Below are 27,299 nucleotides of genomic sequence, written 5' to 3' on the forward strand. Positions count from 1 at the left end.
ACCTTGGGTACAAGTACAGTGCCCTATCCCTCCTGCCAGTACCTGCCAGTCTTCAAATGACCCCATGTCCTCTACAGGCTCTTCCATTCTTTTCCTTGATTGACCCTAGAGAAACTCCTCTGTTGCCCATAGTCACGTGTTTTTTCAGCTACCATCTTAGATCATTTCTCCTGCATCAGGTAGTGTTTTGTTTCAACTTCCTTGTTTTCAATACACTGTTCTGAACACATTTGCATTCTCAGTTCAGTACAGACCTTACAGGATTCCTGCCACTGGCCATGGCTCAGATCCATCCCATTTAGATGCTTTAATATGTTACTCTATTGGTCATACTTGTTGCTTCAGCTATCATTTGAGCAGAGTCCCCGATTCAGTCGGCGAGGCACTCCCTCACTAACACCAGCTCTTTCTCACTGGCCACTTCCTCTTCACATCCTCTCTCCTTCTTTGGTTGGAATCTAGCTTAGCTCCATCTCTCTGCCTAATAAGCAGCTCTGCCCTTTTCCACCATTCCTCATCCTGGCCCTCCTTCATGCCCTTCCCTGTGCACAGCTTTTATTCAGCACTTCAGCTTCAGCCCCCCTATCTTCCGTTGTGACGCTCCTAGTTTCCATCTTCTCCCTCTCTCCTCTCCTTGATATTTTTCTACACGTCTCCCCAGGAAACGTCTGTCACTTTTAGCCATGGCAGCAGAGCTGCTAAGAGCAACCAGTGTACCCTCTGCACCTTGCAGCAGTCTGCAGTATCTTAGCTGCCCAGCACCCTTTCATTTCCCATCTGTCTGCAGAAGGAAAGGATGCAAGACACTGCTCTTCAGATGCATTTCCCTCCAAATCTTCACCCATTCCCCATCTAATACAATAATCTGTTCTGTGGCCAAACTATCTACTCATGCCCTCTAAGGAGTCAAACCCAATATGTCTAAAGTTGCCAGCCAGAAGTTTTTATCAGCAACTTCCTTATAAACTTTCCTATCACTCAAGTACCTTAGCAATTTCCTTCCAAACAGGTGTTTCAAGAGCTCATCTCCTACTGCCTCCCACTCAGGTCCTCGCCCCTCACACTGCCTGGAAACTGCTCAGAGCTAGAAGGTCTTTACATCCAAGTGGGACCAGTTAAGACTGTTCTGAGCTGACAAGATTCCCCATGCAAAGCCTTTATGCCACATTTGCTCTGTCTTATATGCTCGCCACTGTACAGTATTTCCTTTTCTTTGCCTCCAACCTTTTTTCTTTCTTTTATTCCATCAGGACTTTTGGCCCAGGAATGCTGCCTTATCCTTCCAGTTAATGTCTCATTCCTTAGTGGCTCCTTTCTGTCTGAGGGCAACTTTAGTCTTGCTTTTCTGTACCTTTCTTCTTTCTCCCCATATTTGTTCTAGAAAAAAACCTTATCTTCAGCATCCCACCTGCCACGTGTGTAGCATTTTCCCCAGGAGCCACATACTCCTCATTTTTGGCACTGCTCACCTAGCTTTCATCTGCCTTGACTTCCCATACGCTGTACTGCATCCATTCCTTCTCCTTTCGGTCCAGACCTGCAGGGAGCCTGTGTTTCAGGCCTGTCCCTCCTGCCCTCTCTCTGATCTTTTGCCACACTGACCACATCCTTTTCTGTAACTGTTATTCCAGCAAAACTTGCTGGAACTTTCTTATGACCCCACTTCTTTAGTCAGTCTTCACTCCAGTGGTTGAGACCTGGCAGCTCCTTACCAGATTTCCCTCTTTGCACGGCTGCACCCCAGCCTCATTCCCACAGCGCACCCCTTTCTTAGCTTCTGGCATCCATCTTTTTTTCTCTGATTCCGTGGGTTTGGGTTTTTCCTCAAACCCATAGAATTTCCTCAGTAGTTCTTCTCCAATTTTCAGTCAGTCCTCACAAACCAAGCCTCATTTCTAAGAACAACTTAAATGTCGATCTCCAGGGCATTCCTCCTCTTGTTCCCTTGGTTTTCTGCCTTGCTTTGCTCAGGAAGCTCTCGTGTGTATGTTCTGGCAGTGGACTTAGTGCTCTCTTGCTCTGAACAGCTCTCTCCGCCCCTCTCCTCACCTCCCAGTCTCAGTCATCCTCTGTCACAACACTGGGAGGTTGCTGCCAATGGCCTTAGGGTCCCTATAACCTCTCGCTGTATGAACCAAGCCATGTAACTGAAAATTTGCCACAGAAGTTTCAGGAACATCATCTCTATTAATACCATTACTCTGTGCTTCCTTAATCCATCCCTCCTCCTCACCGACTCACACATAAGTGTCTTCTGTCTTTACTTAAACATAAAATGCACCCAGTTCGCCCAGTCTGTGATCCACCCCTGTGGCTGATGATCTGTCCTTATTCCTTTTCCTCATTTGTCTGTAGCTTCCATGAACAAACCAGGGTTCTTATCATCTCTGATCACTCAGCCTCTGTCCCCCTTCTCCACTTGTATTTGATCATGACCTTTGTCCCGACCATCATCCCGTTGTCTTTCATTGTTAAAAAATACCCATTAGGGTTTGCATTCATTTCCACTTCTTTCTTCCTCCTCCCCCTGTCCTCCTGCAGAAAACCCCACCTTAATGTAACCCAAATCATTCTTTTATCAACCCCCTACTGCACTGAAAAAGATTCTGTCATCTTGATAGGTACATTCTGTCCCATATGGGGCAGCCCGTCCCCGTTGCCTGTTTTTCAGTACACTCCAGTCAGTTCATTTGCTCTCTGAGGTCAGACCTGTTCTTCATAGGATTCCTACTGCGGCTTTAATGATCTCTAACGTTTCAGTCTCTCGACTGCCTCTCAGCTCACCAGAGCTGCTCAAAAATATCTCATCGCCTTCATTTGAAATTCGTTCCTATACACATTCTCCTCTCAGCATCTATATATTAGCATCTCTTTAACTGCTTTAAATTACACCATGGCCTTTCTGGCCTCTGTCCTTTAACTTGTGTACCTTTCTCTGCTTGCCAAAGTTCTTTTGCATCTTTTGAGATCCAATTAAATTGTGACATCCTTTCAAATTTTTTTATGATTTTCTCAGGCTGTTGTTAACCCTGCACTCCCACAGCACTCTATTAAAATTTGTATTAAAGAAACTATAATATTGAATTGTAATGTCATAGGAATATATAGGTAGATCGATCTCTCTGTCTCTGTCTCTCCCTCCCTCCCTCCTTCTCTCTCTCTTATTCGGCTCCCAGACAATCAGCTGTTGGGAAAGAGGTCATGTCTCAGTCATCTTTTTATCTAAGGGTCTGGTACCTTCATTTATACCTTTACATTGTAAAGGTACTGACATGTTCTACAATTTTGGATGGAGGGGAGGGAGTTTCAAGTCAAGCGTGAGCAAATGAAAGTCCCACTGTCCAACCTGCCATAATGGTCTTTACATCTCTATCTGTTCTTTCCTGTCTTTGCCTGACCCCCAAGTAACTTTCTAACTCCACAGTTTCATATATTTTTTTAAAACCAATAAGCCTTTTCCAGACCATGAATTAGACCCTAAGTGCCTTTCTTTCATCCATGATTAATAATCTCCTTCAAACAGGTCAGAAAATCCTGTTTCCTTTATCAAGGCTTCATTTTCCTTCATTTCTTATTACGTCTGTCATTATCTCAAAACACAGAGCTGCCCGCTTGCTTTTCTGATGTGAGGCAGAACTTCATTACTGACTTACTCGCTGTAGGTTGAAAGTTGACAAAAAGCAAGTTCATTCTAGTGACCTGTGACCCATTGTTGGTCCACAGTCTACAGATATTGTGAGAATACCTGTAAAGACATTGAGACTCTGATGGGTTTGGTCAGCATTAATGAACTGCATGCTTTTCACCATGCATACTTTATGCTTTGTCAGCTCCTAAAGTAGTGGTTCTTAATGTTTTGACAGGCCTGGCAAAAAGCCACTTAGAAAGTATCTTCCCTGCTGCTCCCCTAATCTGTGGTCAGATGCTCTACCACTGAGCTAAACCCCCTGCTCTCCTAATCTGAATATGAAAACGGAGTTTTGCCCATGATGTCTTTTCTGTATTATTCTGACTTGCAGTAGGGAGATTTTTCAAGTCCAGCCTAAAGGCTTCTTTCAAGAACTACAACCCTGGAAAATGGCCTCCATGTATTTTGCTTGATAATTCAGAACACAGAGCCCAGGGCAGATGGGGCTTCCTAGGCGGTGATGGAAGGCAGCATGCCAGCCACGGTACCACCACTGCCTCGGCCCCAGGTCACTGATGGAAACTGCCTGTGCTGTCCTCTGACACAGGCTCCCCTGCTCTTTCTCCCCCAGCCGCAGGCACCTTTAGCTGCACCATGAAGTTCACTGTCCGGGACTGCGACCCTGACACAGGGGTGCCAGCTGAGGAGGGGTATGATGATGAGTACGTGGTGAGTCTCCCCTGCACAGACTCACCTTGACCCTTAGCACCACTCAGTGACTCCCGTCTGGAGAGAACATTGTTCTATGAACATTCGACGTGAACCCATGGGATTTTATCCGTCTCGCACAGATTAGAGCTGAGGAGGACCAGGGCTAATCCTCCTCTGCGATGCGAGTGTATCAGGCCAAAAAGAACTGGGATTTACCACTTCCTGGCTGATGAAAACGAAATTCACCCTTTGTAATCGATTTATAATAGGGATAATTAAGGGCTGAAAATAATTGAAAGTATTGGGATTTGGGCGTTTTTTGATTGTTGTTCAGCAGCTTTTAGTTTGCTTATTATGCAGCCACATCATGGACTGAAAAGCGTTCACAGAATGCGGGGCAAGTCTTAAAAATACCTGCCTGTTAGTGAATTCAAAGTTCCAAAGGCCCTGTACGGCCTGAACTCCATGGTTAACGTGGCAGCACGACGGCTCTGCACCCCAGGGCTACAGATGTTGATCTCAGGAGAGCTCCTGCCAGATGACCTGTTTGTTGGTTTCCTTTGCTAGACTTACCCACACTACAGAACATAAACTAGTTTGGTAGTAGAGTTTTCCCTAGGCTCCAGCAAAGGATGTAACACAGGATGATAAAACCAAATTAACTAGTCCGCACCTTTGTTTGGTACTGAAAGGACCTTCATTTTCTGACCCTGCCTGTTACCCATTAGCTAGAAGATCTTGAAGTGACTGTGTCTGACCACATTCAGAAGGTCCTGAAGCCTAACTTTGCTGCTGCCTGGGAAGAGGTGGGAGACACCTTTGAGAAAGAGGAGACCTTTGCCCTCAGTTCTACCAAAACTCTTGAAGGTGAGCCTGGTAGCACTCTAATACCCAGTAGGCAGATTTGTTTTCCCAGAAGGACTCCCTTCTCTTTAAACACCTCGTAAACTGTATCCCTTAAAAGGCTAGAACCCTGTCAGCATCATCGGATTCAGTCAGCCGCTTTCCAGTCTGGTAGCCCCCGGCCACACACTGCCGCCAGCCCCATGCACCCCCAGCTCCCAGCACAAACCAGCGCAGAGGCAGATCCCTAGCTGACCTTCCCTGATACTGTTGCATCAATCTTCTCAACACAGAAGCTGTCAGCAACATCATCACATTTCTGGGCATGCAGCCATGCGAGAGGTCAGACAAAGTACCTGAGAACAAGAATTCCCATGCCCTCTATTTGGCAGGTAAGAAACTTTCATCTGATTTCCCCCTAATTTTGTTGCAAAATACGACAGGAAGGGACGCACATGGGCATCTCACCCCCTGCTCCTGTCGCATTGTCCCATCACATGAGTTACAGTTGAAGCCTCATCAAAATGAGTAATTCGTTTTAGCAGTTTAATTTGCATACTACTCTTGGATTGTTCTTTTAAGCTGTATATTTGGCCCCAAACACTTAATTCTTTCCTACAGACAGATACCAATTGCTCATGCCCTTTAATTACTCCTTATCCCTATTATCAAATACCTTCTATGTACCTGGTATTATGGGAATATAAAAAATTATTTAGAATTTATATGTAGAATTCAATTCCCACCATAATCACAAATCTCTAGAAAAGCTAAACTAAAGTAATAGAAAGGAGATGCAGGCAGAGCATGATACATTTTGTTATTTGGGGCTTTTTTTGAGTTCTTAACATGGTTCTCCTCACTTGTTTTCCCCTCAGGTGTATACAGAGGTGGCTGTGATTTATTGGTGAGGTCCAGGCTGGCCTTAGCAGATGGGGTGACCATGCAGGTGACTGTCAGAAGCAAAGAGGGAACACCTGTAGATGTTATCTTGGCTTCTGTCGGATAAGGTCTTTACTGGGTGAGATGAACTTGATGCACCCTTCACTGTCAGGGGGCTTTCGGGCTAGCAGCATGAATTTCCCAGAATCATAATTTTAAAGATTAATCACTTTGGAAAAGCAAATTAAATATTTGGCCCTGAGCCAGCAGATCAAGCATATCTGTCCTTGAGCATGTCTTTTTGTTGTTGTTCCCTTTTCTTTTGATTATACTTGGTCAGCTTTGGTATGATAGTACAGCTTTGGGTGATCTTGAAAATCAAATAATATCCTATACCCAGCTGCTTAACTTCATTATATTCTTTAATTTACTGTGTAGCTGAAAGCTCCTGGCAATGTTGGAAAGCTTTTATCCCAGAGGGGTGGTGGGGGAGGGGGAGCCAGAGTCCACTTTTGTCAAAATTCGTTTTTATTCATAGAAAATAAACACTTATTCCAGTTTCCGTTGTTATACTTGAAGTTGCTAATAAAAAAAAAAAAGAATTTAAAATTACCACTTAATACTCTTGTTTTAACTGAGACAATGAAACTGTAGCTTAAAAAAAAAGTATTCAGCACCATTTGCTCCTAGGCCTTTCAGACTTTGTTCTCAGGGTTTCTGGAACTTTCCTGTCTGTAAAGTACAGGAATTGCTGAGCTACATGAGGAACCCTCTCTGGGACAACCAACAAGAAGTTAAGCCATCAGTGTACATTCGGCCTGGGAACGTGGACTGTACAGCGATCCCTCCTCTCGGCTTGAGCTCAGGAGGGACATGCTTCTAAGCACCGAGGTATGAAGAGTGCGACTGTTATTAGCTGCAAAGATCGCTTCTAACAGCAAATAACAGTAAATCTCTGGCACGAATGCTCCTGTCCTTAATGGCCTGTGATTTTTAGGAAATTCTGTAATTAGTTTGGATTTAGTTCAGTTTATTCAGAAATGAAAAATGTTTAATAAGGTTAAACTATTCTACCAGAGTAAGTGTCTGCCGGTTTAGTATCCTTATAAAATACACATATATCATACATGTAGGTAAAGCACAGTCTTAACGTATACTTAAAATACTGCATTATTAAAACCAAAATCTAACAAAATGTCTACAGTTAGAAGCAGCTAATGAAACTAAATCCAAAGTTACGACAAGGGAGAATCACTCTCACTTGAAGCTGTGTGTCACTTAGAGAACTTACAGCCCCTCAAGGAGGGGTGAGGGCGGCACCTCCTCCTTCTTTGCCATAGGTGACTCCAGTCAGGGTTGGGACAGAAATTAGCATTTCTAAATATTTCACAAAAGTCCAGAGAAGCGTTTCAAAGACTATGCAAAAATGTCTTTCTGCATCAGTGAATAGGAGCGCTCATCAGAATTTCCTAACAACACCAAGGCTACCGCAAGTCCAGCCACTTGAGCAAATGTCAAAGGAATGGGAGGTGGACTGTCAGGTCCCCCTTAGAGCTTATGCTGGCTTTTTACTATATGCTGTTCACCAGCGTGAGTCAGGTGGACTTTTGTGAGAGAGAGTGTTCGGTGGCCAGGACCTCTTTTGGGCATGTCTTCCTAAGTGGAATACACAATAGATAAGGGAACAGGGGCAGTAATACAGGGAGGCTACTCTTTCCAGCTCAGAAGGAGTTGATGAAGCCCATATATGCATTCAAGAAGCCCATGGGATCCTCTAGCTGTGGATAGTGGCTAATGTGGTCATCCAGAATCGACACTGTGGACCGCGGCAGCGTTTTCCTAGTGGAAGAGAACAGCATGTAGGTGAACTTGAGGCTGGAGGCAGGGGAGGGATCTAAGCCAGTGGGCAGCCCTCCTCGTACACGCCCCTGCAGACGCACCACACTGGAAAGAACCAACCAAGAGCTTATTCACCTGCTACTCTGGAATTGTAGCTTAGGCAGATAAACTTGCCAGTTCTATTTATGGCGTATACGGATGAGTTTTTCAATGTTTGTATTCACAACAGACAACAACTTGAAACTATAGCACGTATGCAACACATGTCAGAGCAGGATGACCTCCAGCTCCTTAGGGAAGTGTGAGCCACTCAGCAACTCACTGTCCAAGGAAAGATAGCAAAAGACCATGCTTAAATAACCTGAGGAGATGAGAGAGAGTATTTTGTTTAAACCTAAATGCAAGCCATTTACTCCTAGGTTGTGTCTCCTAGGCCATGGGAAGGTTGGGAACACTTAGGTGACACAGTCAGTCAAGAGCTCATATTCTGACACCTGCGGAGTACGGACCTAGAAAGAATAACAAGCTGAGAAGGCCCTTTCCCACTGCTCGTCCCCCCTTGCAGTCTCCTTAGCTGAGGCTGATGAGTTCACTTTACAATCAGACTAAAGCAAACATTTCTTAAAACATATCCACTTCCATTCCTTGGTTCACATGATAGCTTTTTCTTACCTGTACCTCTCGGAATACGTAGTAACCATGATAGTGCACAGACTGTATAAACCCAGACTGCAGAACTGAGTTTCTTGATCTTTACATTATGTGACAGTAAGATTCCCCAACTCATCCTTTTATTATGTGTTTCCTAGGTGAACAGCCAAGAGGGCAGAGGCAGAGGCTAGAGCCATAGCCCTTAGCAGGGCTGAGGGACGAGGACTGTTCACCACTGTCGGGATAAGGTTTGAGGGAAACAAAGACCCCTGAGGGAGACTCACCTGTACAGCTCCAAAAACTCTGGGTAGGGATTCACTGGATCCAAGGGCCCATAGATAAAATGAACTGGGAAAGGGAGGAGAAATGAATTATTAACAGCTCTCACATCTATTCTCCTGCTCCCAACCAAAAATTAACCACCCTTCAAAAAAAAAGATTTTCTGTAAATAATTTTTTATAGTAGAAAACCTAGCTTCTTTCAATAAGTTACAAAGAACTCAGGGGAATAAGCCTAAAACATAGTCCATGTAGGACCTTTTCTCCTATAAAGAGCCATTAATTAATCTAGTCCCTCCTCCACTTCTTCTGTGCCCTGGGCCAAAAGGAATAAGAGCCTCGTTCCCAACATTCCTTCTTTAAGTCTCTCTCTTCAGTTATAACTGACCCTTGATACTGGAAATCAACCAGTGATATCTTGAGCACTAATTACTCTGTGTGAGATAGTGCACTGAATTTCTTTTTAAATCTGTAAGAATGAAGACCCAAATGAGCAGAGACCACCTATAGCCTCTTTTTTTTTCCTGAGCTGAGCATTTTATTTATTTATTTATTTATTTTTAACTTTTTAAATTCAAGTGATAGGAGTTCCCCTGTGGCTCAGTAGAAACGAATCTGACTAGGAACCATGAGGACGCGGGTTTAATCACTGGCCTCGCTCAGTGGGTTAAGGATCCAGCATTGCCGTGAGCTGTGGTGTAGGTCGCAGACGTGGCTCAGATCCTGAGTTGCTGTGGCTGTGGCACAGGTCGGCAGCTATAGCTCTGATTTGACCCTTAGCCTGGAAACCTCCATAAGCTGCCCTAAAAAAGGCAAAAAAATTTAAATCAACTATGGTTGATTTAATTTATAGCCTCTTGATGAGTAATCTAAAGAACCTGCTGTCCCAGCATTTCAGCACTGAATATGCAGCCAGTGACAATGCACAGCACAGAAACTGGTCTTGACACATACTAATAACTCCGTTTGCAATAGGATCTCATGTTTATATACCTGCTCTACAACACAGGTCACTGGTGATCCAGATGTTGAGAGCAGGGATGCCAGATTTAAAAAAAAGGATGGCCCGTTACATTTGAATTTCAGGTAAATGATTTTTCAGTATGTCTTAAATATTGCACACCATGTACTTATCCTAAATATATATTTGTTGTTTATCTGAAATACAAATTTAGCTGGGTATTATGTATCTTTATTTGCTAAGCCTAGCAATTATTTTAACCCCATAGTCCCTCAGTTTTCCTGTCAAGAGGTAATAGCAAAATAACTCACTGGGAATAGATACAGAGGCCAGAGCTCCCACCCAGCGTCTTCTAAACTTCTTCCTCTGGTTGATGTACTGCAAGAGACTGTTCAACAGATTAAGTCAGCAAGAGTCAAACAAGAAAGTTCTGTCATAGGAATGCAAAGGCCTGACAGGAACCACAAGGAACACAATCTAGGTTTTCTTAATCCAGAAGCAGCATGGCACCCTGGGAAGGGCCCACTTAACTTAGCGTTTCTGTCAACCTCTAGAATTCACCACCGTGTAGCTACAGCAGGGATCATGCCCACTGTCCGTGTAAGAATTAATGGTTGGTTGTGTTTCTTAAGCAGGGAATGAGATCTAGGAGGGCTGGCTGTTACTCTGGATTATGTATGACTGAAGTCTGGGTCTGAAGTTCTGATTCTGGCTCCATCACTAACTAGCTCTGTGACTCAAAAGTTGTTAATAACACACACATCACCTCAGTTTCCCCATCTTTAGACTCAGAGGACTGAACTCTCTGACCTCTGAACTGACATCTACTTCTAAAATTCTCCGTGTAGAAGCTCATGGGCTTTTCATTCTCTGCATTTCATCTGACCAAAGATAAAACAGAGGATTCCTCTTCCTAGAGTGTAAGATGGCAGAGCTACATCTCAGAATTCAAACTCATGTATTCTAATTATTCTGCCTGGAAACTCCAGGACAGTTATTTTTGTGAACTTCAAATTCTGCCTCTTAAAAAGGGTATTTACTTTTTTGAAAGTACAAGGGAATTTTAAAAGAGGGTGTTTTGTTTTGTTTTTTTAATTTTTTACATTAAAATGTCTTCACGATTGCCGTGGGAGTTAGGGATGGGAGGGAGAAATGGCTCTCTTGCCCTTATAAGTCCCAACAAAGCCATCAGTTAAAACCCTGGAAGCTACATTGACCCAGCTGGCAAAAAAGACAGGGCCTTATCTCAAGCAGTCAGGGATATACTAGGTCCCTCTGTGAAAGTGGCTGTGTTGTCATTTGAACCAAGGCATGGGAATTCTTTGCACAAGATGGAGAAATCCGGAGTTCCTGTCATGGTGCAGTGGAAACAAATCTGACTAGGAACCATGAGGTTTCAGGTTCAATCCCTGGCCTCGCTTAGTGGATTAAGGATCCAGTGTGGCCGTGAGCTGTGGTGTAGGTCACGGACGTGGCTCAGACGTGGCACTGCTGTGGCCCTGGAGTAGGCCAGCAGCAACAGCTCCAATTAGACCCCTAGCTGGGAACCTCCATATGCAGCAGGTGTGGCCCTAAAAAAAAAAAAAAAAAAAAAAAAAAATTGAGAAATCCCTCTTATTAGTCCCTGTTGCTACAGAAAAAGATGAAAAAGGAAGTGATTTGTACTTTGAGAGAGGCACTGGGTGCCTTTCACAGTTACGATTAGATATCATGCAGCTTTTACTACTGACAAAGATGGATTTACCGAAGTCAATTAGTTACAGACAGAATTAGCATTAGAATTTGCACCTGTTTATCCACCAAACTTTGTGCCAAATGGCTTAGGCTTAGAGCCCACTCTATTCTCAATTTCTTTCTTAGAAAGTACAGACTGTGACTTTTTGGGTTGCTCTGGTGGTTTGTCATAACCAAATCTTCCTGTGAGAGGAAGTGAGCCAGCAACAAACAGAATATATGATCCCACATCTTTCCCCACTTTCCAAAAAAAGCCTCTCTGGAAACCAAAGCAAAGGGCTATTCCTTACCTGTCGATGACCAAGTTCCCGTCATTGTTGCGTATTCCTGCCCACATGTCCCACAGCTCACTCTCAGAGGGTCGGGTGTATGGCCCAAAGACTGGGGTGAGACTGCATGAGTCAAAAAAGCAGGAAAATAAGGGTGAGAAGAACTCAGTACAGCAAATATAATTGGAACCTCAGGTGGAGTATGTTCAACCCTTGACTGGTGCATGAATTCCTTCTACTTTCCTGGCAAGTAAGTGGTCAACACCTTTGAAACTTTAACCTTTCAAAGCCTTAGATTTGGCCCAGAATTTTAATCACAGCACCGTTTCACTACATTGTCCCCAGACCACAGTGAATCAGTCTTTGACAATGACTTACCCCCGAGAGAACACGAAGAAGTTCATCAGTCGTGTGAGGATGGGTGACAGCACGCCTCCATCTTTGAGAAGCTGCAGGTGTACAGGCAAAAAAAATCAAGATGCCAAAGACAGGAGACAACAAGCCAGGACAAAAGGTTTTATACTAGGGACTTAAAAAGGACATTAACCAAATCTTCTGAAAGGGTTTGGTCACTGGCTTGTGGTTTTTTGTTTTGCCCACCTACGTTCTACTCTCATAAAAGACAAATCTGCTTCTGGTTCCCTTTCAGACTACATTCTGCACTTCGCTGAACCCCAAAGACTTTTAGCTGATACATTCGAGTTTAGACTAGGATCCCAATTTGTTAAAACATCATGCTAATGACAGAAATCTTTAAATAGCTGTATTTCTCTAAATACTTGTTGGTGTCAATTTCAGAAGTAAGGCTTTGTTTGGCCACTTGTACCACTTTATTTGCGTAAGAAGGAAAACATTAACTTCATTAACATAAATTTATGAGGAAATGAATTTTAACTACAGCCCAGGACAGCAGGTACGGCCCTTGTAAAGGTCCCAGCATTATTTAAGTCAGTATACATCCTAAAAACTAAAGATCTAGTCAGTGGAGTAACCAACCTTTTGGAGAAGGAGGGGACGGTGAGTCTCAGGAAATATACCTTTAGTAAAAGAGACTTATGTTAGTCATTCGCCAACAATTTTAGGCCAAACATAGGCCCATTATTTGAGACTTTTCACTCTGTTAGTCACCTTAGGGGCTTTTACTGCCAAAAACTGAATTATAGATAAAAAACTTAGTACCATCATTTATTACTTCTCCAGGGAATTGCTGTGTTTACCAGGTCAAATTCTATCTCGCTGGGATTACTGTCCCCATTGTAGAAAAAAAAGGAAAGTTGTATCATGGTCATCACATGGCTGATGACTAGACCCTGACACCCCTAAGCATTTCTACCCATTCCTCAGAATACGTAGTGTCGTTAATGATTCAGGCTGCAAAGGAAACCAGAGATTTTTTTTTTTCTTCTTACAGCCATACCTGCTGTGGCAAATGTAAGTTCCCAGGCCAGGGGCTGAATCAGAGCTGCAGTTGAGGCCTATGCTACAGCCACAGAAATACCAGATCCTAGCTGCATCTGTGACCTACACTGTAACTTGTGGCAATGCTGGATCCTTAGCCCACTGAGCAAGGCCAGGGATCAAACCTGCATCCTCACAGAGACAATGTCAGGTCCTTAACCCACTGAGCCACAATGGGAACTCTGGAAAACTATAGATTTCTTAGGAAGTGTAGCTCTTTAAAAAACCCAGAGGAGTTCCCTGGTGGCTCAGTGGGTTAAGCACCCAGTGTTGTCACTGCTGTGGCACGGATTCAGTCATCAGCGCAGGAACTCCCACATGCCAGAGTATGGCAAAAAAAAAAAAACTAGAATTTTTCCGTTTCCATTTTTTTCCCAGAGCCAGTAGGAAAATGCTGTGAGTGATACCTACAAAGGAACAAACAGCCCTTAAGGTATTCAGGGGACACTTGGATATGCATTGGATATTCACGGGTTTACAAGCCAGGCTCAATGGCAGGCAAAGAAGTATCTCTAAAAGGTCTAATCAAGGTATCACAAATTTCCAACTGAAATTTGGCATTGCTATGAACTGAGAGTTTATGAAACAAACCACAGTGGTATCAGAAGCACCTGTGACTTCATCGCACATGTCTGTAGAACCCACTGCAGTTGGTGCAGAGATTGGGAAATAGCATCTGCACTCCCCATTACTTTGAATCACAGTTGTTACCAGACCCGCCACGAGATCTTGCTGGAAAATGTGTTAAATACATTTTAAAAGAAGCACATCTTACTATAACACAGCTTTTTATTAATTTATATCAATATAATCGGTTTCCTTTATAATCTTATTTTCTCTATTTAAAAACATTACTCTGAGAATGGATCAGTAAATCCCATCAGACCTCCAAAGTGGTTCACGGACAAGAGCTAAAACTCTGCTGCATGTCTGGGTCTGTCTGCAGTCCCAGTAGATGGCCGCTTAGACGGCACTGCCATAGCTACATGCAGCCCTTCTAGGCTACGTCTCGCTTCCCACCCACCTCCAAGGCAATTACCTCCATTTGACAGACAGAGACTCTTGATGGTAAGCCGACCAGATCGATTCTGCTTGAACCTGGAGAAGGGGGAGGAGACACAGCGAACTGAGTGGACTCACACCAATGCAGCAGCTGCAGATAAAAGCCCAAGAGGGAAAAAGGCCAGAAAGAACCCAGAACGATGCACTTCTCCCTTCTTAAATGAGTGACGCCTGTGAGCTGCACAGAACTCATGGCTTCACTGACCTATAGAGCAGCTCCTGAGCAACGATATCGCCGTAGTCGTGAGACAACAGGTTGATCCTGCGGTTCTGGAGCCCCAGATGCCGAAGAAGCGCCTCCACGATGCTGGCCTGCTCGAATATGGAATAGTGATGCGGCCTCTAGGGAAGGAGAGCCCAGATACACAGGATGAAGTCACGGGGGCCGGTCGGCTGCCAACCTGAGCCCCCCTCCAACACTTTCCCATTTCCACACCGCTTACCGGTTTGTCACTGAAGCCGAAGCCTAGGAAATCGAGGGCAATCACTCGATGAAACCTAAGGGTCAGACCTTCCCAGATCTACAAGAAAGAAAGGGATGGTTTGGTCTTTCTAATCCTGCTCCTCGTCTTCTCCAATCTACAGCAGCTTAACCTATCTCAGTTTAACAAACAGATTTTGATAAAGGAAAAAATCTCATGAAACCACCACAAGCCCACAGATGATCCTCTTGGAAAGTGCTTTATTCCTAATAATTAATCTCCATTGAAGGAGGAACTCCAGCATTTTTTAACTTGGCAATGATCCCTCTCAGATTGCCAAAGATTTTTTTTACTCCCTTACGGTAAATGAGAAACAGTTCTACATTTAATCCAATTTTATTAAGCAATTCAAATATGCAAGAGCTTTCCAGTGCTGACAACAAAATCCTTGATTCTGGATTTTTAAAGGTATAGTAGGACCTAGAAGTCTGATTTCATTACCTTGTACCAATCATAGCTGGACGTTGGAAAGCCGTGTAAAAGCACGACTATCTCCGGACTTCCCACCACACCCACAGAGTCTGGGAAGAAGGAACAGATCAGTTAGGCCAAGTCTCTATGAAAATAACCTTAGGATATGAAAGTCTAAGTAATCTGATATAAAGGACAATAAACCCTCACCAAATTAAGGAAATTAATACATTTCTTTTTCAAATGCAATCTTATTGTTTTAGGTAAGAACAGGCACTTGATGCTTTATTTTCTTTTATTCTACATATTTAAACATTATAAATATAGCTGATATTTTATAATAACTTTAGATGGAGTATAATCTATAAAAATATCGACTAATGTTCTACACCTGAAACTAAAATAATGTAAATAAACTGTACTTCAGTTTTTTTAAATTTAAATAGCACACCTTATACGAAAATACTTGAAGGCAGACTGCTTACTTTAACCCAGATTTCTAACTATTTTCCCACTTCTCCCCTTATTCTGTACCATTAATATGCAAATTGTTTTTCCACAATGAAGTTTGACAGTTTCAAGTATACTGTCGAAACTTAGATACTACAGATTCTTTGTACCTTATTTTTAATATCATCACAAAAATTCTCTAAAATATAGTTACTCTTCCTCAGCCCGGTGTGCACCTCAGTTTATGCCATTTGTCCCACAGAGGAGACTCAAATCAAATATTAAAAGCATAATGTTCAACTATGACAAAAGTCTAACAGTTATAAAAAGGGTTAATCAACATAAACATGAATATTTTGCATGTGTAAACATCTTTTAAATTAGTCAAACATTTAAACAGTAAATAGCCTTGCTAATAGTATTAAATTAAAACTGATAGATTCGTACACTGCCAGTGGCATAAGAAAGGCTTAGAAAAATAATTTTGTTAGAAGCAATGTAAAAATTTATATACTTTAGCCTAGGAGTCTTAGTCTCAAGAATCCATGCAAATAAATCATTTCATTTACAATTAGTACAGTTTGAAAAAAATGAGGGAAAAAACCAACACATATTGAAGATTTCCTATAAACACTATTTAAAACATTAAAAAAAAAACTGGAAACAACCTAAGTAACCAACATGAAAGAAAATTGTATACTTACTTTTAATTGAATACAGCAAATGGGAGGAGGTCAGGAGCAATAATGAAAAACGGTTTATGACAAACATTTTTCGTTATTGCTCTTGACCCCCGCCCAAAAGAAATCTTTTCCAAGCTCATTTCTCAGTTTCTTTACCTATAAAATGAGGTGAATAGCACCTACCTCCAAAAACTGTTGTAAAGATTAAATGAAATAATGAAGATTGAAAATATAATTCAATGCCAAGCATAAGGTAATAGATAAGTAGCAGTCATAACAGTAATTATTAGCAAATTAATTATACAAAGGTCTAAGACTTCAAATCATATTTAGCTATCCATATATCAAATAAGTTATAAAGAAAATAAAATGCAGTCAGGGATGGGGGGGCAGGGGCGGCGGTGGACAGAAGCAATGGTTTATATTACCCAACACTAGGGGCGCTCAAAAAAAGAAAGCCAGCACTAGCTATCAATTCAAGTCCGGCTACAAAGAAAAATTATACTAACAAGCCAGTATATGGAGACTGGAATCTCAATTCCACCACCCTCACCCTGCCAGCATTTTCTTGGAGTTTCTTTGCCATCAAGCCAAAGAGGGGGATTAGTCCATTCCTTCAAATGGATGCTGCACAGAAAAAGGAGGGTTTTCCCTCCATCCCTGAGGGGCAACAGAGACCAATGGACGCAAAATAAGTAGCTCAGTGGGACCCGGGGCCCTTTACGCACAGAGTGTTCTTACCTTGATAGAAGATGCGCAGTCCCTTGTAAGTAAAAAATTTGCCTGATGATTTCCATGAGTGAAGAGCTGGGGAAAGCTGGGGGGGCGGGATGTGCAGATAGGCTGCCAGCAGGGGCACAGCCAGGAGCCCCACCTGGACCCACCACTCCCTCATCCTGCAGGAAAATCAGAGACCCCTGAGGTAAGCAGTCGGGTGACAGTGTACATGCGTCTACAAGCCCCAAACTGGTAAAATTCTGTACTGCGTGGTGACTACCTTGTCTTCCATGTCAACCAGGGCAGGAAATTTACCGAGAAGAATGTAAGTACGCCCTGCCTGACAGGGCGATCGCCTTATTCACTCACCATTCTAAGGAAAAAGTATTCTTTTCATATGTAATCTTCTCCCCACTTTAATCCCGCAGCCCCTCCCCATGTACTCTTTGCAAGACCTTCTATAGAGGTTTTATATAAAATAAAAGGAAGATAAGTTGCTTAAGGAACTGCATTGGCTTTTATCAAGGTTCTCTATGAGGATGGGGGTCCCCTCATACTTACTCTAAAAGCTCTACCACCTACCCACTGCCCCCCCCAGTCAAATGTTTTACATAGATACACTTTTTTAAAAAAAACTCGTTTTTTAAAAAACATACTTAGTAACAACACATGTCTGAAGCAGAGAGCTGCTCTTGATTTTATATTTATCAACTCTGACCCCAGTGAAGCCCAGTTTCGTTCTACTCTGGATTCGTGCTGAGACGCTGCTTGGGGTGGAGAGTCTGTGAACGTAGGAAGATAGGTGCGCTGTATATTCCCACATAAGCAGCTTTGTCATGACCCTGAATATCTAATCTCTTGAGAGGTCAGGGCAGCAGATTATATTCCTGTTTTTCTTAGCAGACTCTCGAGGAAGCGCACATTTATTTAAGTCTTCGGAGGCCCGCTCCTCTCCACCTTGCAGCGCATTTGGAAACTGATTTTGTCAGGGGGAAGAGAGTACCAATTGGCACACACAACCTTCCCACGCCCAGGACTTCGAAGGTCCAGATCAATTCATCCACAATGACAACAAGTGCTAAACAGGAATAGAAACAGTTCTCTCTGTCTCTAGCTTATGAGTCCTGATGGTTACCAGGGAAAGAATTATCAATAGGATGGAAGTTCTCTCAAAAATAGCCAAAATGGAAATACCTTTAGAACTCAAATAACAGTTACCAAGAACACAGAACTATAAATACAGGGAATTAATTGTCAAAGCTCTGGTGGAAATGGCTTTGTATCTGTACACACACCCTTCTACCAAATTACCTGCAATCTGGCCACAATCCCTAACTAAATCCAACTCAAAATATTTTAAGAGTTAAAAAATAAAAAGTAAGCCTGTTTCACATCCCTTCGAGAATCTCAGCTCCTCTGCCTATTTTTAAGGCGTCACCAGGGCAGTCTTTTTTTTCCCCTCCTAAGTACATCTCCATAAAACCCACCCAGTGATTTGATTCTGTCTTTCAAGGTAGAAAGACTAAAGATTAAGAAATGATTAGAAAACGTGCCCGAACACGATCATTATATCACAATGTTCACCGCACAAGAGTAGCAGGCAGCATCCGCATTATCTCCACGAAAGGTGAGGTGACAAAAAAGCATGAAGTTTAGATGACCACTCTCAGCACTATCTATCCTGGATTTCAGCTCATACATTTTCACCTGGCGTTTCATCACTCCTGTCCCCATTCTTCTCATCTCATTCATTCACAGGTTCCTGAAGCTGAATACCGGGCAATGACTCAGCAGAGCCAGGGAGGGGATGCAAGCGGCGCGAGCAGAAGCGGCTCCCCCAGCTCGGGGGGCGGGGGGGGGGGGGGGACGACGACAGACACACTCAGCTTCTGGACACCCCCACCCTCCACACCTTCCTTCTCGTCTGCTCTAAGAACGCAAAGAGGCAACCCCTCAGGAAGCCGTTTTCTGTCTTAATTACTTCAGGAAAAATGCCCCTAACAAACATTTTAGAATTTTTAGTAGGGAAGCAATCAGGCAGTCGGTAGGCAAAATGTCTTAAACATTTTTTTGACCAAAATCTCAATTATTTGATGAGCCACGAGTCAAGAGTATAAACTCAGCAAACCTCAGGAGCAAATCTTCCGAAAATTAATAAACCTTTCCGAGCCTTTATTTCGTCATCTTGTGAACAGGGAAAGAAACTACACATTTAATACCACCAAATCTGCCCGCTTTACAGCATCGTGGTGAGACTATGAACCACTTTGTAAACCAATGCAAAAAATTCATGAGTAATTTTATGACTTTGGTCACATCATTCTCACTTGGCTTCCTGTTACGGATATCTCAAAAATACTTACGCCTCCGTGATAAGACACTGCAAGATCTAATCACACCTAAACAGTAATGCACACCACGGCGACACCAGTCTTCAAATCCTAAATCACAGCAGCGCAATGCACAGATCTTGAAATCCTAAATCGCGCCACTACGATACCGAGGTCTCAAAATTGTAAACTGCGCCAAGGAGATGCAGGGCTCGAGAATCCTTAAATCGTGTCAGGGTAATATCCGGGCATTAAAACCCTAAATCATGCTAAGATGAAACCCAGGTCTAGAAACCTTAAATCACGCCAAAGCGATGCTGGGTTCTAAAATTCCTAAATCTCGTCAAAATGAAACCCGGGTCTGGAACCACGAAATCGCACCAAGAGGGTGCCGGGGTCTAAAAATCCTCAATAGTGCCAGGGTGACGCCGGGATCTGAAAATCCTCAACTGCATCAAGGCGGATCTGAAAATCCTCAATTGCATCAAGGCGACGCCAAGGTCTAAAAATCCTCAATCACATCGGGGCGATGCCGAAGTCTAAAAATTCTAAATTATATAAGAGTAATACCAGGGTCTATCTTAAAAGAGGGTTTTAGAAATCCTCAATCAAGCCGGGGCGATGCCAAGATCTAAAAATCCCGAATTACATCAGGGTCTAAAAATTCTAAGTCACTCCAGAGCAATACCAGGGTCTAGAAATCCTAAATCGTGCAGGGCAGCGCCGGAGTCTAGAAATTCTAAATCGCATTTGAGGGATACCAGGGTCTAGAAATCTTCAATCAGGGAGATCTGGCTTTCTGAACACTCTGCGTGCAGGCGAGACATCCCCTCCCAAGTATCAGGTAGATCGGGTTCGGAGGACAGGAATGCAGCCCCCCACCCTGCAGAGATTTTCCCTCCACTGCAGGAGTCGCGGTCTAGTAGCCCCAGTTCAGACAGGCAAAGTCCCACTCTAGTCCGCACCCCATTTGGGGACAGCGGCTCCAAGCCAGCCACACCCCCACCGCTCCCGCAGCGCACCCACCTTCGGAGGCGATCTCGGCGCACCATGGTGGCGTCTTATCCCATGCCGCCCGCACACCGGCCCAGAGCAAAGGGCGCGCCACAGCACCCGCAGTCGTGCGGGGCTGGTGACAGCCGAGTGCAGCCCACAGCCCGCGAGGGCGGCGCGGCCGCGGCAAGCAGCGAACCGCCACCGGGGCGTGAGCTGCGGCAATGCGCGAGGCGCAGTTGCCGCAGCGGAGGCGCCACCCGCCTGGATGCGCGGGGATGTGCTGGTGGCCGCGGCAGCTCGAAACGAGTGGGCACCGACATTTAGAGCCCACCGGCGCCCCGCCCCTGGCCCGCCCACTGCGCCGCAGTGCCCCTCCTGCTGCAGCCACCGCCCCTCCCAGCAGCCCAGCCGTTGCCGCAAGGATGGGGGCGCCCCTCCCACAGCAGTTCCTCCAGGGGGCACCTTCGGGGGTGTTGACCACCGCGAGCACCCCGCTGTTCCCTCCAGGTCCCCAACCCTGAGCCGCAAGTTCTGCAGCAAAAATCCTCTGGCGAGTTAATGCCGCAGGAAAAGACCACAGACTCCTGAGACCCCCAACACCTTCCCCAAGACCAGCCTTAGGGCCCCCAGCCCCAGAGGTCGCCGCTTGACCTCAGATGCAGTGGGACCAAGGGCTGCGACCGTGGCGCCAGCTTGCATCCCACTTGCGCTCCGAGCCAGGCGGGAGCTCTGAACTGTGCAGGCGCCCAATACCGCCTAGCTCCCTAACTAAGGGTATATACCAAGGGCACAGCAACGTGGCTAGGGGAGGATGAGCTCGGCCGGACCTACCGCCAAGCCAATCGGTTGATTCATAGGATGGCTGGTCCAGAGCAAAAAGAGCAAAACTTGAGGAAAGTCTGGCCTCTCTCGCTCTGCCACAGCCACGCGGCACGTTTCCTCTGCGGCAGCGCTACGTGGTCCGCATGCGGGAGCCCAGCCACAGCCATCCCGCGGCACCCGCTCCGGGCAGCAGCCAGCCCAGCGCGGGAATGAGTGATCCGCACAATTATGAGACTAAAGCTCCCTTTATTTACGTAAGACCGAATCGCAATGCGAGGGCCCCAGTGGTACAGAAAAGAGGGAAGGATTTTTTTCTTCATCTATAATCCCTTAAAAGGAATCTATTACACCTTTGAAGTGAAACTTGTAGAAAATCAGGGTGTCTGTGTTCTTTTTGTGACTGTAAATTGAAATTCTGACGATCGGGCGGGCTCGAGCGAGCCGGGCAGCCCGAGTGGTGCCGGCTCCCTCCAGCGGGGGCGCTGCAGGCCTCCCTTCCCCTCGCGCCCGCTCAGGCCTCGCTGCCGCTCCGCCGCCTAGAGCGCGGGCAAGCAGGATTCCCAACATCTGTGCAGAAGGCCGGGCCAGCCGAATCCCCGGGCACCTCACAGGGTGCCAGGAAGCGGAGGGCCGCCAACCAGACACAGAAGAAACCACCAAAGCATGTCACCAAAACCTGTGGCGCAGTCCAGGGTACACTTCTACGGGTGTCAGAGGGTCGCGAGACCAGTGTTTGCTTAGCACCTCCAGGGCGCTACGAGCCAGGGGTGCACAGACGAAGGAGACACGCCCGTGCCCGCAGAGCAAAATGCCGACCATCTGATGACACACAAGAACTGACGCTGCTTAAATTTTCCCTTTAATTTCCTGGCAGCATTTCATGACAGGTTGGCCCCCTCCCCCTAACATGCAAGCCCCTCAAAGGCCGAGCCCAAGTATTATCCACCTTTTGTATCCCCAGAGCCCGCCACAGCGCTGGCCACAAAGCAGGCCCCTAATAAATACTGCATGAATAAGTACAAGAATTTGAGGGCGCACAGGGGAGGAAGCAATTAAGGGGAGGGGGAAAGGGTTGTCTTGAATGATGAATAGACATTTAGCAGAGACAAAGAGCATTCCTACCAGAGGGGACGGCATTCGCGAAGCACCGGAGGCGCAGGACCGCGCAACCTTTGGGGAAAGACCGCAAGTCCTTTGGGCCTCCGCGCTGATAGGCAAAAAAAAATTAGCTTAGAAAGAGGATTTCATCCTAAGGAGTTTACAATGTGTCCTGAAGAAAATGAGGAGCCACCAATGGATTTAAATCCTTTATGGCCTTAATTGGTTACTTAACGAAATTTAAATGACTCTCCTTAACAAGTGGAAGATGACCTATTTTAACTAATCACCACCTTTTAAGGACTGAATTAATTACCTAGCAAAATTTAAATCAGTCCTTTCAACAGGAAAAAAAAAGACTTTCCTATTTTACTAAGACAACAATATATAACAAACTTGGCATTATATTTTTTCCATATTTATTGTCAATGGAAGCTATGAGTCCTACAAACAATTCCACACTTTCATTCTCACCGCGCCAGAAGCACCAGCATCCAAGATGAAGGCAATTTCGTATTTAATGGACAGAATGCTCACAAAGGATCTTATTCTGAAAGCCATGGAACATGTCCACCCACATGGAACAAGTGGGCAGACAGGAGGGGAGGCTGCGGTGGGCGGGGGGGGGGGGCAAGGACACTTGGGAAGACTGGGAATTCTGACACTCAAGAGAAAGCCTCCTGGACAACGTGCTAGCAAAAACTTCCTTGGAGAAGGAGGGATTGAGGTTGAGAAGGACCTCAAACCACTACTCCTTTAGGCGAAGGAAGCATTTCTGTTTGGAAGAACCTCCCAGCGCAGAGGCAAGGAGTCTGAAAAACACAGAGGATACTATACCATGAGAGATCGGCTTGGCTAAAGCGGGGAGAAAATGCTAGAAAATGCCCCAGGAGCCAAATGGTTAATGGGTTTTCTAACTGTGCCTGACTTACAGAGAGACGCTTCCTCCACCAGGGGAGAATCTGGCCCAAGGTATGAAACACTTGGAGCGCCTGCGAAAACATGTAACTGTACATAAATCCAAAGCCTGCCTCCGGCTGGCTCTCAGTGCACCCTTTCAGCTCTTGGATACAAACACCACACTTGACCGACATCACAGCAGCAGCATTCCCTCACCCAAAGCTTATCACACATGCCTGTCACATTCCAGTTCTCAGTCAGTCCCACATAATAAGAACTCAGATGCGTGCAAAGATGAAGGTGGAAAGCGTGGCATTTATTAGCTTGCTGATGTGCAACAGCAGTATGAGATCAGTACCATGGGCTCAATAATCTTATTTTTCAAACGCCAGTTTGAGACCCGTAATATGACAACCCAAGGACATTTATGGAGATAACAGGACACTCACTGGGACTGCCACTTTGAAGAGCCATGATTACTGATTCAAATAAACTAAAGAAGTTCAGGTGGGGGACACCTGGCTTAACAGCGGCACATAAAGAGACAGGATTTTAGCTGACAGCGAGTCAGTGTGATACAGCTCCAAAAAAGCCACTGTACATTGTAATTAGAGAAGCACCCAGAAGAAGCAAATCCCACTCTATTCTGCTCGTTAGACCTCACAGAAAGTATTCTATTTCGTCCTACAGAGCAGATATTAAGAGACACATAAAAAGGAATGTGTTCAGAGAAGATGGGCTAAAAAGTGCATTGCAAATTATGTCGCTGAAGGTGTAACAGCTCTCCTATTTTAAGATCCTACTATAGCATGGATCTCCACCCACTTTATCCCTAATGCTCATGCTAACTTGGCTAGATGAGTATTTTCATCCAGACTTTTCAGAGAAAGATACAGCGGCTCAGAGCACTGTTGGTGTGTGAAGGGACTGGGAACCGAATGCAGACTGAGTGTGTCTGGCTCCAAAGCTGGCATTCTTTCCATGGTCCCACACTGCATCCCTGTTTAAAATAACCGGGCATGTTTAGTTGGAAGAAAAGAAGCCTTGTGGAGTGAGTGGAAGAAGGAAATGTGTTAGCAGTCCTCAAATATTTGTGGAAGCAGAAGCAGCATTAGACATTTTATTCTGTATGGCTCCAATGCGTGCAAATTGTAGAAAAACAGATATCGATTCAACATAAAGAATTTTCCAACAGTCAGGGTTGTCTAGAGAGACTGGGTAGCTCAGCCATTTGAGGACGTGACAAGTTCTCTGTCTCCAGGGGTTGGGCAGCCCTGGGGCAGGTATGCAAGCTCTGGAGGAATGCATGCATGACCTGTAAGGTCTTTTCCCATCTGATAGAAACCAAGGCGCAGAGAGGCATTGGAACTTGGCCGGGGTGACCCCTCTCCTGAAGGGTCAGATCCATAAGATCTTTCCTGGGTATCCTTCAGCCCAGAGTTTTTTGAACAACAAGCTGTTTCATGCTGAGGGCAAGACAAATTGAAGAAATTATCCATACAATCACATCAGCCTTCCCCTCTTTCAAATTTAACTCATATATCCAAAAAGCCACTGGTGTTTTCCTTCCTTTTCAGGCTCATTTTTTGGGTAAATGTGTTTGGCTGAAAAAAGTTCAAAAGATAAGTGGGAGAGGAGAGAAGCAAGGGAGCTGAATAACCCATTTGCCAGATAAGATAAACCTAAGAGACAGACAGCTGTTTCTAGAGATTAGAGAATTAGGGGCATCCCTAAAGTATCTTCGCACACCCTCTGCATTACTGGCACATCGCATAATCCCACGTCTGGTACTATTCTGCTCTTCCACACCTGGAGGATATCCTAGACACTCACACAGATAAAACGGTTTGAACGATTCCAAAGAAAATCATATCTTGCGTTTTTATAGCTCTTTACCCTTTCATGTATATTATCTCATCTGGTGCTCACCACAGTCCTCTAAGGAAAACAAGCTTGCTTTCAAATGGACAAGCAATTTCTTAGCTGCCTGGGGAAGAAAGGGCTTCGGCACACAACTCACCTTTTTTTTTTTTTTTTTTTTTTTTTCTCTCCTTTAACTACATTCCACCTTCGATTATTCCTCCAGCCTGCAGGAGTCAACCCAGAAGCAGGTGTTTTGCTTTTCCTCGATGGCTAGCAACACCTCACACCTTCAGCTGTCTTCCCCAGCGTGCCTCCAGTGCCCCTACCGCCACGACCACGGCAGCGCTTTCACCTTTACTATGCACTCGCTCTGCACAGCCCCGCACTCGCGGCTCCAAGTCCCCGCGAAAACCACCCACCCCGCACCACCCCACCCCCCAAAGTCCGCCCAGGCCCCTGTGGCTGCGACCTTCCCAAACAAGGATGTCCCAAAGCGGGAGGGCGCAGCCTCCTGGAGACTTGAAACCCGAGTCCCTGGAGGGGTGGTCAAGCCAACTGCGTGATTCAACTTCGTTTGCGGAGTCAATCAAGTCTCGGGCGAGGGTTAGGGGACCTTTGTGTCCTCGTCCTACAGCGAGGTTCTGGGAGACGATGACCGAGGACCTTGCCCGCGTGGCCCTCGAGTGGCGCCACCTCGTGCTGCCACCCACCAAGCCCAGCGTAGTCCGGCGCGCCCCAGCCTGTCCTCACGGCCTCCTGAGCCGCTGTCACTCAAAGCCTGGCCCCGGGGTTGGTGTGGTCCAGGCACACTAGCCACACACCCCGAGTTTGGCCATGCCCGCTCGTCAGGTGGGGCTGGGAGGGTAAGGGGAGAGGGTTACTCCTTCCCTACCCGTCTCCTACCTGATTCAGGTAAGACCTGGGCAACAGGGCTCCATGTTTGGGGCACCCGGTTGCGCATGCGCTTCCTGCGGCCAGAGCTTCCCGGCCTGACCCCAGTCTCCCGGGAAGAACCGGCCAAGCCACCGAAAACCCGGCTCTGGGCTAGAGCGTCGCCCACCTCCGCACACAAGGCCATCGCCCCCCAGCCCAACCCAGCTGCCGCCTTCTCCCTGCCGGGCGCCAGCGCCACCTATTGTGAAGGGTATGAAATGGCAGGCCCGTGCCTTGAATAAGGTACTTCAACTCTTATAAAGTCCGTTTTGAGTACTTTTACGTGATAAAACCGAAGGCCAAAGAACCAGTGTTTGGATGGTAATTAACTATGTCGAGATCTTTAGTGAGCCTATATCTCAGCCATTTCCCTAACTTCATAGTTACCCTCAAGACTCCCAAATCTACATCTCTAGCCGTTCCCTCTACCCCAAACTCCAGATCCATAAATTTCCCTGCCTTCTGATCCTCTTCACATGAATGACCCATACACATCTTATACGCCACAAGGACTAAGTTAGATTCATTACCGTTTCTCTCTCTCCTCCTTCCCAGACTACAAGTTGACCCCTCCCCTCTCCCCAGAACCTGTGCTACCTTCTGTATTCTCAGTCTTGGTTAACGGCATCATTATCCCCTCCAGTCGCTCATACTCAGCCACCAATACCTGTGGCCTAAGGAAACCAGGCTAAAAAGCCAAGCGGTCTTGGGTACAAATTCCAGCAAGTTCTCCCCTCCCGCCTCTTCTTCCTGTTACTTTGCCAAGTATCTTGAACTCATCTTGCTTCCCTCCATTTGCGCTACTGTTTTCCCTTGTTCAGTCCTCACTATCTCTCTCACCTGGTCCACTGCCTCCTAATGGGTCTCCAGGTTTCCACCATCATGCCTTTCTAATCTATCATTCACACACCTGCCAAAAGTGATTTTTCTAAAGCAAATCAGATCACCTCACTTTTCTTCTTAGAACTCTTTACGAATTCCTATTTCTAATGGTAAATTCACATTCTTTACCTTGTCGTACAAAACACTTCAAAATCTGGCCTACGTTTCCTCTAGACACTTCTCTCTTACCACCCTCACCATGTCCACACCAAAAGTTTCATCATCTGTTCAAACGTTGCTAATTGTAGTTCCTCCCAAAACAGTGTGTGGTTTCCATTCTTCATGCCTTTACACGTGTGATTTCCCTTAGTAAATATGTACTTCCCCACTTTGGCTACCTAAAAAAATCATTCCTCAAAACGCAACTCGTTGTCACATGCCCTTTCAAGCCTTCCCAGCAATATTCCTACAAAAA

General features: G+C 45.3%; 2 protein-coding genes and 1 non-coding gene across 18 annotated transcripts in view; 1 reads left to right on the plus strand and 2 right to left on the minus strand.

The window, feature by feature from the left end:
* Positions 1-6,676, plus strand: part of COPG2 (COPI coat complex subunit gamma 2) — a 116,894-nt gene extending 110,218 nt beyond the window's left edge. For 2 of the 4 annotated variants that reach the window (XR_014833145.1, XR_014833146.1), the window contains exons 21-24: positions 4,260-4,357; positions 5,068-5,206; positions 5,304-5,574; positions 6,061-6,676. Coding sequence is in view for 2 of the 4 variants with exons in the window: in NM_001246238.2 (NP_001233167.1) it covers positions 4,260-4,357; positions 5,068-5,206; positions 5,476-5,574; positions 6,061-6,191 (467 nt within the window). In the remaining 2 variants the exon portion in view is untranslated. 4 annotated transcript variants of the gene reach the window in all.
* Positions 3,568-26,074, minus strand: MEST (mesoderm specific transcript). 13 transcript variants are annotated; one of them, XM_085004723.1, is made up of 12 exons: positions 25,973-26,074; positions 17,085-17,239; positions 15,241-15,320; positions 14,761-14,838; positions 14,523-14,659; positions 14,295-14,353; positions 12,794-12,834; positions 12,176-12,246; positions 11,819-11,920; positions 10,106-10,182; positions 8,839-8,902; positions 3,568-6,646 (listed from the first exon to the last, which is right to left on the minus strand). In XM_085004723.1, the coding sequence occupies exons 2-12, from the start codon at positions 17,236-17,238 to the stop codon at positions 6,580-6,582; spliced, it is 930 nt and encodes a 309-aa protein (XP_084860849.1). In that variant the 5' UTR covers position 17,239; positions 25,973-26,074; the 3' UTR covers positions 3,568-6,579.
* MIR335 (microRNA mir-335) lies at positions 16,385-16,464 on the minus strand. Its single transcript, NR_038573.1, is given in 1 exon segment — positions 16,385-16,464. It is a non-coding gene; the product is annotated as a microRNA mir-335 (primary transcript).
* Positions 26,075-27,299: the final 1,225 nt, after the last annotated feature.

This window comes from Sus scrofa, chromosome 18 (assembly GCF_054392235.1).
Source record: "Sus scrofa isolate SSC_HxYL_T2T_F1_AM1 chromosome 18, Sscrofa_HxYL_maternal_Yorkshire_Landrace_v2.0, whole genome shotgun sequence".
NCBI classification, from domain to species: Eukaryota; Metazoa; Chordata; class Mammalia; order Artiodactyla; family Suidae; genus Sus; species Sus scrofa.

Bases quoted from the DNA above. Each gene is read 5' to 3' on its own strand.
- MEST (XM_085004719.1), bottom strand. From the start codon at position 20,442: ATGGTGCGCCGAGATCGCCTCCGAAG. The intron at 12,247-12,793 runs GTTGGTTACTCC...GTACACCTGCAG, and splicing joins GTCCCCTCCTTCTCCAAAAG to CTTCTCAAAGATGGAGGCGT. The intron at 11,921-12,175 runs GTAAGTCATTGT...TGACTCATGCAG, and splicing joins TTCTTCGTGTTCTCTCGGGG to TCTCACCCCAGTCTTTGGGC.